The sequence below is a fragment of the Meles meles genome, chromosome 4, assembly GCF_922984935.1.
Source record: "Meles meles chromosome 4, mMelMel3.1 paternal haplotype, whole genome shotgun sequence".
In the NCBI taxonomy this organism is placed as follows: domain Eukaryota; kingdom Metazoa; phylum Chordata; class Mammalia; order Carnivora; family Mustelidae; genus Meles; species Meles meles.
Genome location: NC_060069.1, coordinates 82,029,318 through 82,045,214, shown reverse-complemented (window position 1 = coordinate 82,045,214; position 15,897 = coordinate 82,029,318). Strand labels below are relative to the sequence as shown.

Here is a 15,897-nt window from a genome sequence, read left to right as displayed (position 1 = left end):
GTATTGGTAAAGGATGTGGAGAAATTGGAGCCCTTGTACAACATTGATAGGCATGCAAAATGATGTAGCTGCTATGGAAAACCGTATGGAAGTTCCTCAGAAAATTAGAAATAGAACTACTGTATGACCCAGCAAGCCCACTTCTAAATGTATATCCAAAAGACTTGAAATCAGGATCTCTAAGGGATATTTGCCTTCCCATGTTCATTGCAGCACCATTCACAACAGCTTAGACATGGAAACAACCTGTTTCCATTGACAGATGAATGAATAAAGAAAACATGGTATATGCGAACAATGGAACACCAGTTAGCCTTTAAAGAGGAGATTCTGCGATATACAACATGGATGAGTGAATAAGCCAGACAGAGAAAAACCAATACTACGTGATTCCACTTACATGAGGTATCTAAAATAGGCAAATTCATAAAATCAAAGAATGGAGTTGTGATTACCGGGGACTAGAGACGAGGGTGGTTTCTAATCAGCAGGTATAAAGTTTAAGTTAAGCAAGATCAATAACCTCTAGAGATCTTCTGTACAGCGCTGTATCTACAGTTTACAATAATGTATTGTCGACTTCGTTGTGGTAAAATGTGTTAAAAAGGTAAATCTTCTGGTAAGTGTTCTTACTGCAATGAAAAAAAAAAAAAGAATGTCACTGCCTTCATGGAGTTACTGTCTAATGAGCTAGACAGATAATAATGTCAAATTATAGCATTGCTAAGGGTTATTTGGGAAGGAAGAAGTTTCAGTTCTTTCCTGCAAGATCCCAAGATTATTCTAAATTAGGAAAATCATCACCAAAAGAAAATTCTGACAGAAATGATCCACCCACCCATGTATTTCTCAATTTGGGAATTTCTCTGAATTTGGTATATCACACAAGTGGAGATAGCACACCTCTGTACTTATACACATATACAGTTATTGAAGACTAAAAAGACTGTGCCTTGTTGCCAAACTTAGAACCACATGCAATTGGTTGACTTCCCGGAAGAAAACCAGGTTAGTGATTTCTATGGCCTTGGATTGAAAGAGGAGTGAAGAATACTCCCGGTGTCATGTCAAAATAGGAGCCCTGGCTCTCACCTCTCAGATAATCAGATGGGTCGTCACTCAGAGTACTTCAGTTAACAACTCTTATGCAGCAACAGTGAATAGTTTAATGGGGTTTTTTGGTCCTACTGTGCTTTTACCTTTGGGTAAAAAATATTGCCCTAAGATTCTTACTCTGCCACTTACTGTGTAAATTTAGACAACCTGCATAATATCTCTGAGCATCAATGGTTCCTTTATAATCTGAGGAAAATAACATCTATTTTTGCCTTATGGGGTTGTTGTATTATATATTATATAATGTGCCTGGCATGTAAGTTAAATGCTCATTAAAAAGTAGCTGTTGTTATAGTCTGGTCATGATGGTCTTCTAGAATGACTTCATGTGATGTAGAGGTTGCATCCTGAAGTGTGTTAAGGTAAGGGGAAATATAAATGTGAAGCAGTTTTAAAAGGAGCACTTTCAAGGGGCGGCCCAAGATGGTGGTGCAGGAAGATCCAGAACTCCCCTCTTTCCATAGACACACTGAATCTACAGCTGCATGTGAAAGACCTGGAAACTAGCTGGACAGCTTCTTCATGTCAAACAGTACAAGGCCCAAACTGAGATGGATGGGAGAGGGATATACGTGATCTTGCCAGAAACCCATCCCGGGAACGGTGACCCACAGTCAGGAGGGATCTCATAAATCCAGAGTTTCTTCCTGAGGAGCAAGGGGTTTGTTCCCCACATCAGGCAGCCCAGCCCGTGGGACCTGCAGTGGAAAGATGTTGGCTGTGAAAACGAATGGGATTCAAATCCAAGAGGTGCAAAGGACTGGAGGGAATGGAGGTAACGCACTTAAAGGGCTCATCTGCAGACTCAGTTCTCTCCAGGGATCAGCACAATAGTAGAAGTTTGAAAAGGGCCTAGACTGTATGTGAAGGAAATTCATTTGCTAATATTAACGCATCTATCAGAGGGCTTGGGCCTGTTGGGACTCTGTGGGGACAGAGGCATAGGTTGGTGCCAGTTTTGCTCTCTCTCTACCTTGATAGCATAGGGCCTCAGCTATGCCTTGTTAGCCTACCTCAGAGTGCCATTCTGCTGCTTTGCCGAAGCCAGACACAGCATACACAGAGGTGTTCCTTAATTAGCGGGCTCTGGTGGCCAAGGGGCTTGTGTTCCTGGATTCCACGGGACTGTAACAATTTGAGAGATGGTTTTTGGTAGGCAGCCACCCCCAGGGTACTACACAGACTGAAGATTGAAACACACCTCCAGTATTCCTATGGAAAAAGACCCATTTTCTTATCCTGGAGCTTCAGTCTGAGGGGTAGACTTCAAGTTTGCCACAAATCTAGAGGCTGTGGAGGTGCTCACAGAATGTAGGCTGGGCAACACCATCTTTGTGCTCTCCCTCAGCCTCTACTACATCTCCCCAGTACTTCCCAAAAAGGAGCTTACACACTTTTCTGGAGTCCCAGATTTTATAACTGTAGCCCAGAGACACCTGCAGATCACTTGGTCTGGAGGCCAGCAGGATTTATGATTGCACCCTTTAGAAATTGCTGCCTGAGGGTCTTCCCATCAACCTGAAACTGGGTACTAAATAAGATTCCTCCCTTTGGGGCACTGACAGGTCTTGGCACACCATCAACAACTGGGACCTATGAAGAATAAATCAAGTTGCTTTCATAATTACAAAGGTTGGAAGACAACAAAGACCTAGGGCAAAGTTGAAAGATAAGGTTCCTCTCCTACACAAGGCCACTCCTTCAACAGTTTTTTGCCTAATACATAGAAACAACAGCATCAAACAAATGAGAAATCAGAGAAATATGTTCCAAATGAGAGAACAAGTTAAAACCTCAGGAAAAAAATCCCAGTTGAAATGGAGATAAGTCACTTATCCGATAAAGAGTTAAAAGTAGTGGTCATAAAGATATTCACTAAATTCAGGAGAGAAATGGAGGTGAAAGACCTGTATACTGCAAAGACATGGATGTCAGAAATTGAAGATGACACAAATAAGTGGAAAGATATTCCATGCTCCTAGATTGGAAGAATTAATAGTATTAAGATGTCCATATTACCAAAGCAATCTACAGGTTCAATGCAATCTTTATCAAAATTCCAAAGGTATTTTTCACAGAAACAGAACAAGAACTTAAAGTTTGTATGGAAAACACAAGAGATCCCAAATAGCCAAAGCCATCTTCAGAGAGAAGATAAAAGCTGGATGCATCATGCTCCCTAATATCTAACTATATTACAAAAGTATAGTAATAAAAAAACATGGTATCAGCCCAAGAACAAATACGCAGATCAGTGGAACCAAAGGGAGTCCAGAAATAAATCCACACATATATGGTACTTAATTTATGACAGAAGAGGCAAGAATATACTAGAAATAAATTTCTCCTTCAAGAAATTGTGTTGGGAAAACTGAATGGCTACATGCAAAAGAATGAAACTAGAGCAATATACCACACACAGAAATTACCTCAAAATAAGTTAAAGACTTGACTATAAGACCTGAAGCCATAAAATTCCAAGAAGAAAACTTAGGCAGTAGGCTCCTTGACATTGGTCTTGGGAATGATTTTCTTGGCTCTGACTCCAAAAGCAAAGACAATATCAAACTAAAACTTTGTGCAAAGGAAACCATTAACACAACAAAAAGTCACCTACTAATGGGAGAATATATTTGCAAATCATATATCCAATAAGAGGCTAATATCCAAAATACATACACAATTATTTATATATGTGTGTGTGTATGTATGTATATACACACAATCCGATAAAAAAGTGGGCAGAGCATCTGAATAAACATTTTCCCAAAGAAGACCTACAAGATGGCTAACAGGCACATGAAATGATGTTCCATGTTACTAACCAGGGAAGTGCAAATCGGTCGTAATGAGATAATACCTCCACCTGTTAGCATGATGATTAAAACAATAAGTTGTTGATGTTGAAATGATGAAAATGACATGATGAAAAAACAGCAAGTGTTGGCAGGGGAACTCTCATGCACTCGTAGTGGAATTAGTAGAAGTGTAAATTGGTGTCGCAACTATGGAAGACAGTATGGAGCTTCCTAAAAGTACAAATGGAGCTCTACCATATGACACAGAAATTCCAATTCTTGATATTTATTCAAAGAAAGTAATAACACTAGTGTAGACAGATATATGCACCCGTGTATGTATTGCAGCTTTATTTAGAAGAGCTAAGATGTGGAAGCAGCCTAAGTGTTCATGGATGGGTGAGTGGATACAGAAGGTGTGGTACATGTATGTGTATGAATGTGTATATTTATACATATACATCATCTATACACAGGCACAAACACAATGGAATATTACTCAGCCATAAAAATGAGCGAAATCTTGCCATTTCTGACAACATGGATGGAATTTGATGGTATTATGCTAAGGGCAATGAGGCAGGCAGAGAACAGCAAATACTGTTTGATTTCTATTATCCATGGAATCTAAAAAACAAATGCACAAACAAAACTCATGGATACATAGAACAGAACGGTGCTTGCCAGCACAGAGGATGGCTGGAGATGGGTAATAGAGGGAAGGAGATCAAGAGGTACAAATGTCTGGTTATAAAATAATTAGTCATGGGGAAAATGTACAGCATGCTGATTATAGTCAATAGTGTGTGATGCGTATTTGAAAGTTGCCAAGAGAGTAAAAATCACTACAAGAAAAAGGAAAAAAAAGATGTTCATAACTTTGTATGGTGAGTGGCAACTGAATTTATTGTAATGGTCATTTTGCAGTGTATACAAATATCAAAGCATTATATTTGTTGTATGTTAATTGTTCCTCAATTAAAACAAAATTGAGGTTTCTGACCCATGAAAGCAGTATATCTTTTCCACGTTTTAAAGTCTTAATTTCTTTCCATGGTGTTTTGTAGTTTACAGCATCCACTTCTTGCACCTCTTTTGTAAAATTTATGCCTAGGTGTTTTAGTCTTCTTAGTAGTACTGTAGATGGGATTGTTTTCTTAATTCCTTTTTGGATTGTTGATTGCTAGTGTACATAAATAAAAGTGAGTTGTGCATGTTGAAGGTAAGTAAATGAAAAGCACTTACATTTTTAAAGACTTTGGCAATGGCATTTATCCTGGTCCTGAAATTGTATATATCGCACAGATCAACAGCTCAGAAGTAGGGGGTTGTAATGGAAGATGAGAAGCTCCCCTTTCCCTTTAGGTTACATACTCCTTTCCGAGTAGAATCACTTCACGTGTAAATGTATTAGGAAAAGGTCAGAAAAACATGCTGTGCCTTAGTTTCCATACCTGAAAACTGGAAGTGTCATCTGTCTTCTGTGACTGGTTTGAAAGATGAATGATGGTATCCGGGAAGCTCTGAAGACTTGGTCAGAGAAAATGAATAATGTAAAGGGTTACAGTGGTTACTGCAGTTTCAAAATGAGAATTCTCCTTTCCAGGAGTACTTGAGGAAAATAGAGAAAACCATTGTTTTGTACTGCTGATTTTGAAGGAGTTTCTCTGGGACCACTAGATGCTGGGAAACTGAACACTTTCAGGGAAAGGGGCATTAACAGTTTTGTTGTTTTAAGTCTGAAAGTTACACATGAGCGGGTGAAAGAGGAGTTTCACTCCAGGTGCTTTTGCAATCCGGTGCGTTTATTACATTCAAAAGGCTGGAGGATCAGGCTGTCCACATCTGACTTTCCTCCTGGTTATAAAAATGATGTCCTTGTGCTTTCCTTTCCTCACCGCCTGGCTTCTTCAGGGTAATAAGAGTTAGAAGAGAAACACCTGGTCCCCCTCTCAAGGATATTTCGGTCGCGTTTCCCATCCACACGTTTCGGCTTTGAGAGCCATGCTGCTGCTTTGTTCTGTTGAATGCCCCCAAACAAGAATCAGGTCACCTGACAAAATTACGGCTCCAAAATTAAAAATAAAGTTTTCCTCTTTCTTGCTTTCCTGCTCTGCACTGAATACCACACATACCCAAGCCCCTGTACACAGAGATTTGGAAGAAAAATCAAAAAACCGGGTACTACTTCGTCTCTCTGGTCCAGTTCTTGCTCCGGGAGGCTGCTAATGTATGGCTGTGGTCTGGACTTTGAAAGGTATTTTCAGGCGACCTGCAGTCTCCGGTGTTTTGAGGCAAGAATCACCACCATTTTGTTTTCTCTTCTGTTGAGCATTTTCTCTTTTCTGTGCTGCTATTCCCCCATCAAATTTCTGTGTCCCATAAATGGAAGCTTTTCCTGAAACTTTGAGGCTGCATCTAAATCAGAATAACTTACAGTTTTTGTTATATCACCATTAACTTGAAAAGTATTTTCTTTGTTCTAGTTTAAATTTCACTTTAACATAGTGAGATATTTCATGACTGGCCAGATGTATTAGACACTGAAACTCTGTTATCATCATTTTATTTAAGATGTAATGATCCGGGCGCCTGGATGGATGAGTCCGTTAAGCATCCAACTCTTGGTTTTGGCTCAGGTCATGAGCTCAGGGTCCTGGGGTCTAGCCCCGTGTCCTGGCTCCCCACTCAGCAGGGAGTCTGCTTAAGGATTCTCTCTCTCCCTTCCCTCACTCACATGCATGCTCAGTCTCTCTTTCTCAAATAAATAAATAAATCTTAAAAAAAAAAAAAAAAAAGATGTAATGGTCTGAACACAGTATTCAGGCTCCTATCATTCCCAGGAACAGTATGCCCTGTGCTTTTGAATCTGGGTAATCACCCGGGGGTGGCCTGATGGTGCATTGTGAAAGTTCTCAAGGAAGAAACGGCAAACACTACACACTAGTGCTCCATGAAACTAACCTTCGTAAGGAAACTAACCGTCGTAATTCTAATTTTATTTGAGAGCTCTGTGGTCATAAATAGCTACGTATTTTCTTAAAGTATAATTCACCATGGACATTTTAATATGTAAAGCACTCCCTCCTGCAAAGTTATAAACATGAATCAAAATGCAATCTTAAACCCCTCACAGTAATGTAACAAAAGACCAGAAAAGCACTAAAACAAAGGTATGACATTTATTTTTACAAAAGGAATAAACATGAGAAGGGTGTATAAACGTCATCGTGCCCTGCTTGTGAGTTCTGCCGCTGTCTGAAACATTAGTTTCATGTATCTAACTCCTTCCCTCTGTATTCTACTTAGTTTCAGAAAACATTCTGGATTGGCACATTTTGTCTTTCAGTTTTAGCATGTGCCTGAGTTCAGAACAAAACAGTTGGCATATTATTTGTGATTACCGCAAAAGTCCATGCGGAGTATATTGTTACTAAATCAGTTCATAATTGGGAAACTGAGCCTTAAAACAACTGAGACCTAGAAACACGTTAAATCAATTGTATAACAATTAAAGTTAATAATTTTAAGCTATTTACGCATCAGATCTGCCATATTCGCTATCAGAATGTTTGAGGACAATCAGAAATACCTTTCTAAGGAGTCCCTGTAAGGAATGCTTTTTGTGCTCGGGGGTAGCCTGAGCCCATTGTCCATTTTGTCCCCCTGCCAGACAATTTAGAACCATACTTGAACCTGAGTTGTGATACCTGTGTGAATATAGGTAAACATAGTTCTGAAAAATCAATTTTCCTTAGCATGATTCTTACTTATATCAGTATTTCCTTTTATAATACTTTTTGGTCATGCAAACAAAATCTACTTGTTCTGTATAGTTCTGGATCTCTTGATTTTAGTCTTAACACCCCGGGGTTGCATGTTTTTATTGTGAGTCATCCCAAATCATGTGGAAATCGAGTGGAGTTGAATTAAAATAAATACAATGATATGTTTGTAATCCTCAACCTGCAAGGAATTAAAATACTGATGACTCAGCTGTGATGGAATTGGGACAAATGCTACATCAGTCACACCATCCTGTTCGAAAACGTTTTTCTCTATTTAGAATGACGGTGACATCAAACTAAAGAAACGGCATTGATCAACCATCTCCCCTCTGTCGTCAAACTTACTTTCTTTCAGAAGAAAAATTTACAGAAATGCTACCTGGATATTTTTTAATTCCCCAATTTTTTAAGAAAGATTTTATTTATTTATTTGACAGACAGAGATCACAAGTCGGCAGAGAGGCAGGCAGAGAGGGAGAGGGGGGAAGCAGGTTCCCTGCTGAGTAGAGAGCCCGATGCAGCACTTGATCCCAGGACCCTGGGATCTTGACCTGAGCCAAAGGCAGAGGCTTTAACCCACTGAGCTACCCAGGCACCCCATTAATTCCCCAGTTTTTTTATATGAACATCTTCATCATGTTATTGGAGATAAAGCCAATACTTAATTGGAATTTATCAGACAGTTGTTATATACGGCTCTCTCAGTTCTTCTTAAGAGATCAAAATAGGACTCAAATCTGACATCCTACAATAGTTACAGAAATTGTAGCTAAAATGCTGACTTGGGCAGCTGACTTTGTCTTGCTTACCTTGCAAAGCAGGGTCTGGAAACAGTTCTAATTTAATCTCATTGTACTGATTACTGTAAACTCCTTCCATAAATAGGATAATAACTGCCCATTAATTGTTGTCCTGAAAGTGATGTAAGTACAATGAAGCCATTAGCTAATAATATAGGATTGTTTTAAGTGTATGCATGTGTGCTGACATTTAAGAGGTTATCTGAAGTCACATATTGTCCATTTTCAATGACTGTATAGAGATATATATAATGTTCTATTAAGATGGGGGTATTACTCCTGTTGCAAAAAAAGGGCTTAACAATGATTTCATTTTTTATTTTATTGAAGTACAGTTGACATACAATGTTACATTAGTTTCAGGTGTACAACATAGGGATTTCACAACTCCGTCTATGCACATCACAATTGTGGTCATTATACAACCCTATTATAATAGCACTGACTAGATTCCCTGTGCTCTACCTTTCATCCCGGTGACTTATTCATTCCGTAACTAGAAGTCTGTACCTCTCACTCTCCTTCACCCATTTTGCTCATGCCCCCACGCCCCTCCTCTCTGACAATCACCAGTGTGTTCTCTGTATTTATGAGTCTGTTTTGCTTTTGATTGTTCATTTGTTTTGTTTTTTAGATTCCACATGGAAGTGAAATCATGTGGTATTTGCCTTTCTCTGCCTGGCATCTTTCACTTAGCATAATACTCTCTAGGTTCATCCATGTTGCCACCAACAGCACTATCTAACTCTTTTTTAAGGCTGAGTAATATTCCAACAATGATTCTTCTTATCCAGTCATCATAACATCTGAGCAGAAAGACATGGGAGCATTGGCACCTACACAGACAGACAGACAAACCTACTTCAGAACCACCTGGATTTCATTTTGCAGTCATCATACAAATGCATGCCTTTGCTTAATTAGCTGGAACGCTGCATTAAAAGAAAATAATTTAAGATGGCAGTAGTCAGAGGCAGATTACCTACAACTAACTACCTGACAAGGGGATATCTCAGTGTCTAAATAAACTCGGGGCGCCTGGGTGGCTCAGTGGGTTGAAGCCTCTGCCTTCAGCTCGGGTCATGATCCCGGGTTCCTGGGATCGAGCCCTGCATAGGGCTCTCTGCTCAGCGGGGAGCCTGCTTTCTCCTCTCTCTCTGCCTGCCTCTCTGCCTAGTTGTGATTTCTCTCTGTCAAATAAATAAAATATTCAAAAAAAAAACTAAGAAATTAAAAAAAAAATTACACTTGAATCTGAAGTTTTAAGAGCTTGTAGTTCAATATCCTGTCAAATACTCCAGAATGGTTGGTATAGTTACCTAGTATGAGGAACATAAAGGTAAACATATTTCCATATGATGTCAGTCCATTTGCAATTTCCAAAAAGGTGCATCTGAATGGGTTTTGTACTATGAGATGCCTCCAGAAAATTTCATACAAGTGAGGTAACGGACTGCAGACATGGATACATTCTGATTTTTCAAAAAGTAGAAATACTTTCGAACAAGATGGCTCACCTAGGGAGCTAATTTTAATTTGTTGATCATATTTCAAACAGAAAGTTAAGATTGGTCTTGGAATAGTAATAATGCTTTTATGGTGGTGAACCAATTGAATCAGATACTAATAGTATAATTTGTAATGAATTCTTATGTTTTCCATAGGTGGATAAGCGGAGCAGCTGTAGTCAATGCATTTTATTCTTCAGGCAGAAATCAGATAGGTAAGGCCTATTCCTAAATAATTCTTTAATATTTCTCCGTTGTTACCAAGTTGTAGTGCATTGATTGCATGACCAGTTTTTGGTGCTTCCCATAAAAGCACAGCTGAGGCTGAGTGATTGCTTTATTGAATGTACTCCTTGAAAGTAAATGCATCCATGTATCTCTTTCCACTATAATAGCAAATTTTAAGTCAGTACAAATTACATAAGTGGTTTTCTTTCTTTTGCAATGTTCTCATTTGTGGCTAAGTGATTTATCTGATGTCTAAGTGCTTTTATTTTATTTCTAAAAACTTTTAAAACATCTCTTAAAGCTCCATAAAGTTATATTGACTGTAGGACTCTCTAAGCATCAGAATCTTAAAGGAGTTTAAGGTTCCAAGAACCAGCTTTGCAGAGATCTGGTTCTCCTGGCAATTTTGTACGCTGGCTCTGGTGGGGATGGTCCTGATCTGTATCACCTGTTTCTCTAGACAACTCCAAATTTCTCAGAAATTTGAAAAGTTGGTTATATTAGGTTGAACCATGTGAAATTATATTTACTTGACTACTTTTAATCAAAAAAGAAAAAAAAAGTTCAGTGAGAGTAGTATTGTAGGAATCTGTGTAGAAGCTAATAAATGAGTGAATGATATAATATAACTAAATGGCTTACTATAACAAAGGTATGTTGATTCTCTTCCTAGGAAGATGTTGAGATTTTTAAATTCTTTAAACCTGGCGATTCACAGACCTGTACCCCTGGGGATAAAAATACATTATATGTTTATTAAATATTACATAGATGGACCCATTTTTTCCCAAAAGGATTTTAAATACATAGAAAGGCACCAAACAGATTCAGTACTGCCAAAGGTGTACTAAACAGAAGTTGGTTAGTCCATTTCTCCAGTTACACGAAGTCCAGCCCTTCATTTCTAAGTGCGGTCAGGAATCAAAAGGGAAGATAATTTCAGCATTATTCTAAAATAAACATCTCATAGTTTATTTTAGAGTCTGCCCTGAGCCTTGTTTTTCTTGAGCTCTGTTACTAATTAGATTAGAAATGATGAAAAATCCGAAAGATTTTTATTATTGGCTAAAAACAAATTTTATGAAATTATGACCCTTATTTTATCTTAAAGATTGATTATAGCTTTCCCCATTGCTTTTAAACCTAGGAAGAGTTAAAGTGAGAAACTATCTACATTTTCGTCTAGTATTTTTATGGTCTTTATTTTTGGAGTAACTCTTTAATCCATTTGGAATTTATTTTGGTAGATAACATGAAAATGAATAATCAGAAAAGTTTCTTTATATAGTGTATAAATACTAAAGAAGGCATGTGCACCTGTTAAACTCAATTAGCTCAAAGTCTAGGCTAATACATTTCCTAGTTAGTACAATGATAACCTAAATTCTGATCAGAGCTGTTTAATGATCAACTCAGAACCATGCAGTCTATCCTTTGTGAGGTATTCCTAGAAACCATTCAGACCCTTTCTTAGAAGTGCCTTTCTCTCTGAAGAGGCTTCACTTTGTTTTTTTGTTTTGTTTTTTGAGAAAGAGAGAGCATGCACACATGTTCATGCACGTGTATGGGGGCAATGAGAGGGACGGTAACAGAGAGAATCTTAAGCAGGCTCCACACACAGTGTGGAGGCTCGATCTCCCAACCCTGAGATCATGACCTGAGCTGAAATCAAGAGTCTGATGCTTAACTGACCGAGCCACCCAGGCATCCCAACTTTGAAGACTTCTTTTTGATGTTCAGTAGTCCTGTCAGTGTAAAATTTAGTTCATTCTGGACTTGAACTTAAATAGGAGAATGACCTTTTAGTGGAATTCCAAGGCAAAGGGAGACAGCCTGGCCTTTGCTCTGTATTAGGATAGACTAAGGGACATAGCTTCATTTTAATGCAGTTCAGGAAGGACCCTGGATCCTATCAGACCTGATGATGATTCATTCCAACAAGAAGGCCCATACAGACCCTCTGTAGGACCACCTGGCACGTTCATCCCTTCAGCCCCTCTCTAGAGCAGATCCACACACTTCAGGTCAAGACAGTACCTTGTTTGGCTCTGAATGATCCCATATCCCTGGAGCCAGCTCGAAATTGGTTCACCTCAGAGATTCCCTGATCAGAGAAGACAGGGAATGTTCTCAATTTGAACTTAACACCCTCAAACCAAAGAAACACACAGCAAAAGCAAAAAGAAGGTAAAAATGGCCTAACATTTCACATAATAGATAGTTATCCTCTGAATAATCAAGAATTGGCTACAATAAGCATTCTTAATAAGAAAGACCTTTTAAAGACTCTCAAGATAAATCATCAGATAGAAATTTGAAATCTGAAAAATTGTTAATGTCTTTTCATATGCTTGTGTGCTAATAACAGCAGTTCAGAAGAAGGGAAAGTGTCATGCAAGAGGAGAAATCTTTGACATGTGTACGTTTTTCTTTGACAATTCATTTAAATCTTCAAAGTGGGGTTTGTCTTAACTAAGAAATAATTAAAGATTCCAACCTCCATCTTTCTTCTTGATAGAAGTGAGTTTGTAGCTGTGTGTGTGTGTGTGTGTTGCCTGCCTGTTTACATACATAGATACACAACTTTTAATCTTAATATTGTGCACTACAGAATTAGAACTGGTATAGACTAACATATGTCTCAGGGCACCTGGGTGTGTTAGCTGGTTAAGCACCTGCGTTTGGTGCAGGTCACGATCCTGGAGTCAGGGGATCGAGCCCCACATCAGGCTCCCTGCTCAGGTTGGGAGTCTGCTTCTCCCTCTCCAAAGTTTGTGCTCCCTTTCTTTCCCTCTGTGTCTCAAATAAATAAATAAAATCTTTTTTTAAAAAAATAGCATATGTCTCATAAATGACCCTTCCATCTGCACACAAATACTTTAAACTAGATCACATACAATTTCTCATGGGCTTGGCCTTTCTATGCTATGGTAAAAAAAGAACTTGTTTTATTGCCATATAGGGAGTTATTCATATTAATAATTTCTTCTTTTTAATTCAGTTCCAATCACTTTTTGTTATAACTCACACGAGTAGACTATTTTCTAAGCTTTATGCACCCCTGCCACTTCATGTCAATTTAAAAAAAAATCAGAGGCACCTGGGTGGCTCAGTCTGTTGAGTGGCTACCTTTGGTTCAGGTCAAGATACCAGGGTCCTGGGATCGAGCCCAGCATCGGGCTCCCTGCTGGGCGGGGAGTCTGCTTCCCCTCCTTCTTTGTCTTCCCTGGCTCATGTGCATGCTCGCTTGCTCTTTCTCAAATAAATAAATAAAATCTTTAAAAAAAATTTTGTCTGAAAAACAAAAAACAAACAAAATCCTTCCCAGATGGAAAGGCATACTGAAAGTGATTAATTCACTGTCTCTTATTCCCCACACATTTGCCCCATCGACTCCAGAAACCTTCCGTGGATCATTTAGTGTATTCAGCCTGTTGGTGTATGACTACCTTGAAATAACAACTTTTTCTAAAGGTACCTTCCTCGTTCTTAGGAGTCTTATTTTCAGACTTTAAAATCAAGAGCAGATGTTTCAAAACATATTGCTATTCCATTTAACGTAAAAATTAATATTTAACTTTCTCCACCCAATATTGATCTTACCTGATGTCTTCAACCTTTATATCCAAGATTCTGAAATTGAGTTGCTTGAAGCCTTAACAAACCAAACCAGGGAAGCGCGGGCACGGGAGGGAGGGAGGAACAGCATTTCTTGTGGCATGGACCAATGACCTATTCAATTAACTAACTTGTTGACAATCGTGAACATAAAAAATGTGCAACTAAGCAGCTGGTTGTTATCAATAGTTGTGCAGTCTACTAGTAACAGCAGTAGGCTATGGGGAAGTCCTCATCACTGAGATTTAGCTGACAGTGTAAAAGGGGAAATCATAATTTGCAAAGCTGAACTTGAAGACTAGTAATTAATATGAGCCATAAAAATCTTATCACTTGCCTGAAGAATGACATATCAGGATATAATTTAAGCAGCAGGATCTTTACAGTTAATGTTTAGTCTTGATAGCACGTTTCATAAGAACATTTTATATAAAGGGTGGATTTTAATCAAAGTACATAGTGTGGGAGATAGTATTCACTTTAAGTTAATAAAGTACTGCACATAATTTTAATACTTTAAGCTAAAAATAATTTCTTGGCACTGTTGATAACTCAAGCAGCTACATGTGAGGTATAACTTTCATCAAAATTCTCCAAGGACAGCGGTGTTTATTTTCTAACTATTTTGTCATTTTGGATATTGTGGCAACTTTCCAGATTTTTTTTAAGTTTCTGGAGAGCACTTAAATTGTCCAGCATGTTTTTAAAGTCTCTTCTATAAACATCTAATATTTATCTTTGAAATCCATCCGAGGCGCTGCCATATTCTCCCCACTGGAAAGACAAAGAAACAATATTTGCTACTATTTGAACTAGATCTTAGATTTCTTAAGGTCAGGGACTTCTCTTGTGTTCTTGGAATCCCAAATAGTGATCATTTAGGGCTTTACATGGATGGGTGTTGATACTGAAGTTTTTTGTTTTTGTTTTGTTTTTTGTTTTTTGCTAAGAACATAATTCAGTAGATACTAGGATTTTGAAACATGAAAGATGAAATTGCTAAGTGTGAGCATTATGAGGATAGGAGAGGGCATGAGGGAGACGAAGTAGGAGAAGACCATGGAGTCAAAGGCCAGAAAGAAAATGCTAAATTTAATTAGAAAGCACCAAACCGATCCTTTGGAAGTTTTTTTTTTTGTTGTTTTGTTTGTTTGTTTGTTTGTTTTTAAATCAGGGGAGTGATAATGACCAGAGTTACACTTTAATCTGGATGCAGGATGGATTAGATTGAAGATAGGTTATAGTTGGGTGAGACAGGACGTGGAAAGATCATGTAGGAAATCAAGTAATTCTTTTTTTTAAAGATTTTATTTATTTATTTGTTTATTTGACAGAGAGATCACAAGTAGGCAGAGAGGCAGGCAGAGAGAAAGGGGGAAGCAGGCTCCCTGCTGACCAGAGAGCCCGATGTGGGGCTCGATTCCAGGACCCTGAGACCATTACCTGAGCCGAAGGCAGAGGCCCAACCTCGAGCCACCCAGGCGCCCCTCAAGTAATTCTTAAGATGAAGAATGATAATATGAAGTGGGATGATGGCAATAAGGCTGATAGGAGGAAATAAACAGAAGAGATGCTCCTGGAAGGAAGATGCATGACCTGGTCTTTTCCTAAGTAGACTGTGTAAGACTTGGTAAAAAAATTAATTAATTAATTAATTAATTAATTAATTTTAAATATAGGTGTCTAAGATAAGTAGAAAATGTCATGCCAGGTGATTGAGACCCTTCAAATGCCACTAGCAGACATAAAGTCAAGAGAGTAGTGGCTTAGAAGAGAACAAGTTTGCTGTTTGACAAATGAAATTTCAAGTTTGTGAGACATCTAAGTGTAGAAGGCTAGCCAAGTTAAGGCAGATGTCAAGGTGGACATAAAAAAAAAGTGTGATTCATTTATTTAGTCGTCTCTGGGACACCACGGTAAATTCATTGGCTCACTCATTTATCATTGATAATTCCCCTATTCAACGTATTTCCTAAGCACCTGTTTTGTTCCAGGCACCATTCTAGTTTTAGGTGCTGGAGATAATGAGTGAAAAAAGAAA

At 38.4% G+C, this 15,897-nt stretch overlaps 1 protein-coding gene across 5 annotated transcripts in view; it reads left to right on the top strand.

The window, feature by feature from the left end:
• MME (membrane metalloendopeptidase) overlaps window positions 1-15,897 on the top strand; it is a 102,514-nt gene that overhangs the window by 69,971 nt on the left and 16,646 nt on the right. For all 5 annotated transcript variants that reach the window (XM_046003892.1, XM_046003889.1, XM_046003891.1 and 2 more), the window contains exon 17: window positions 10,167-10,225. In XM_046003892.1, coding sequence (XP_045859848.1) covers window positions 10,167-10,225 — 59 coding nt within the window. The remainder of the gene's footprint in view (window positions 1-10,166; window positions 10,226-15,897) is intronic.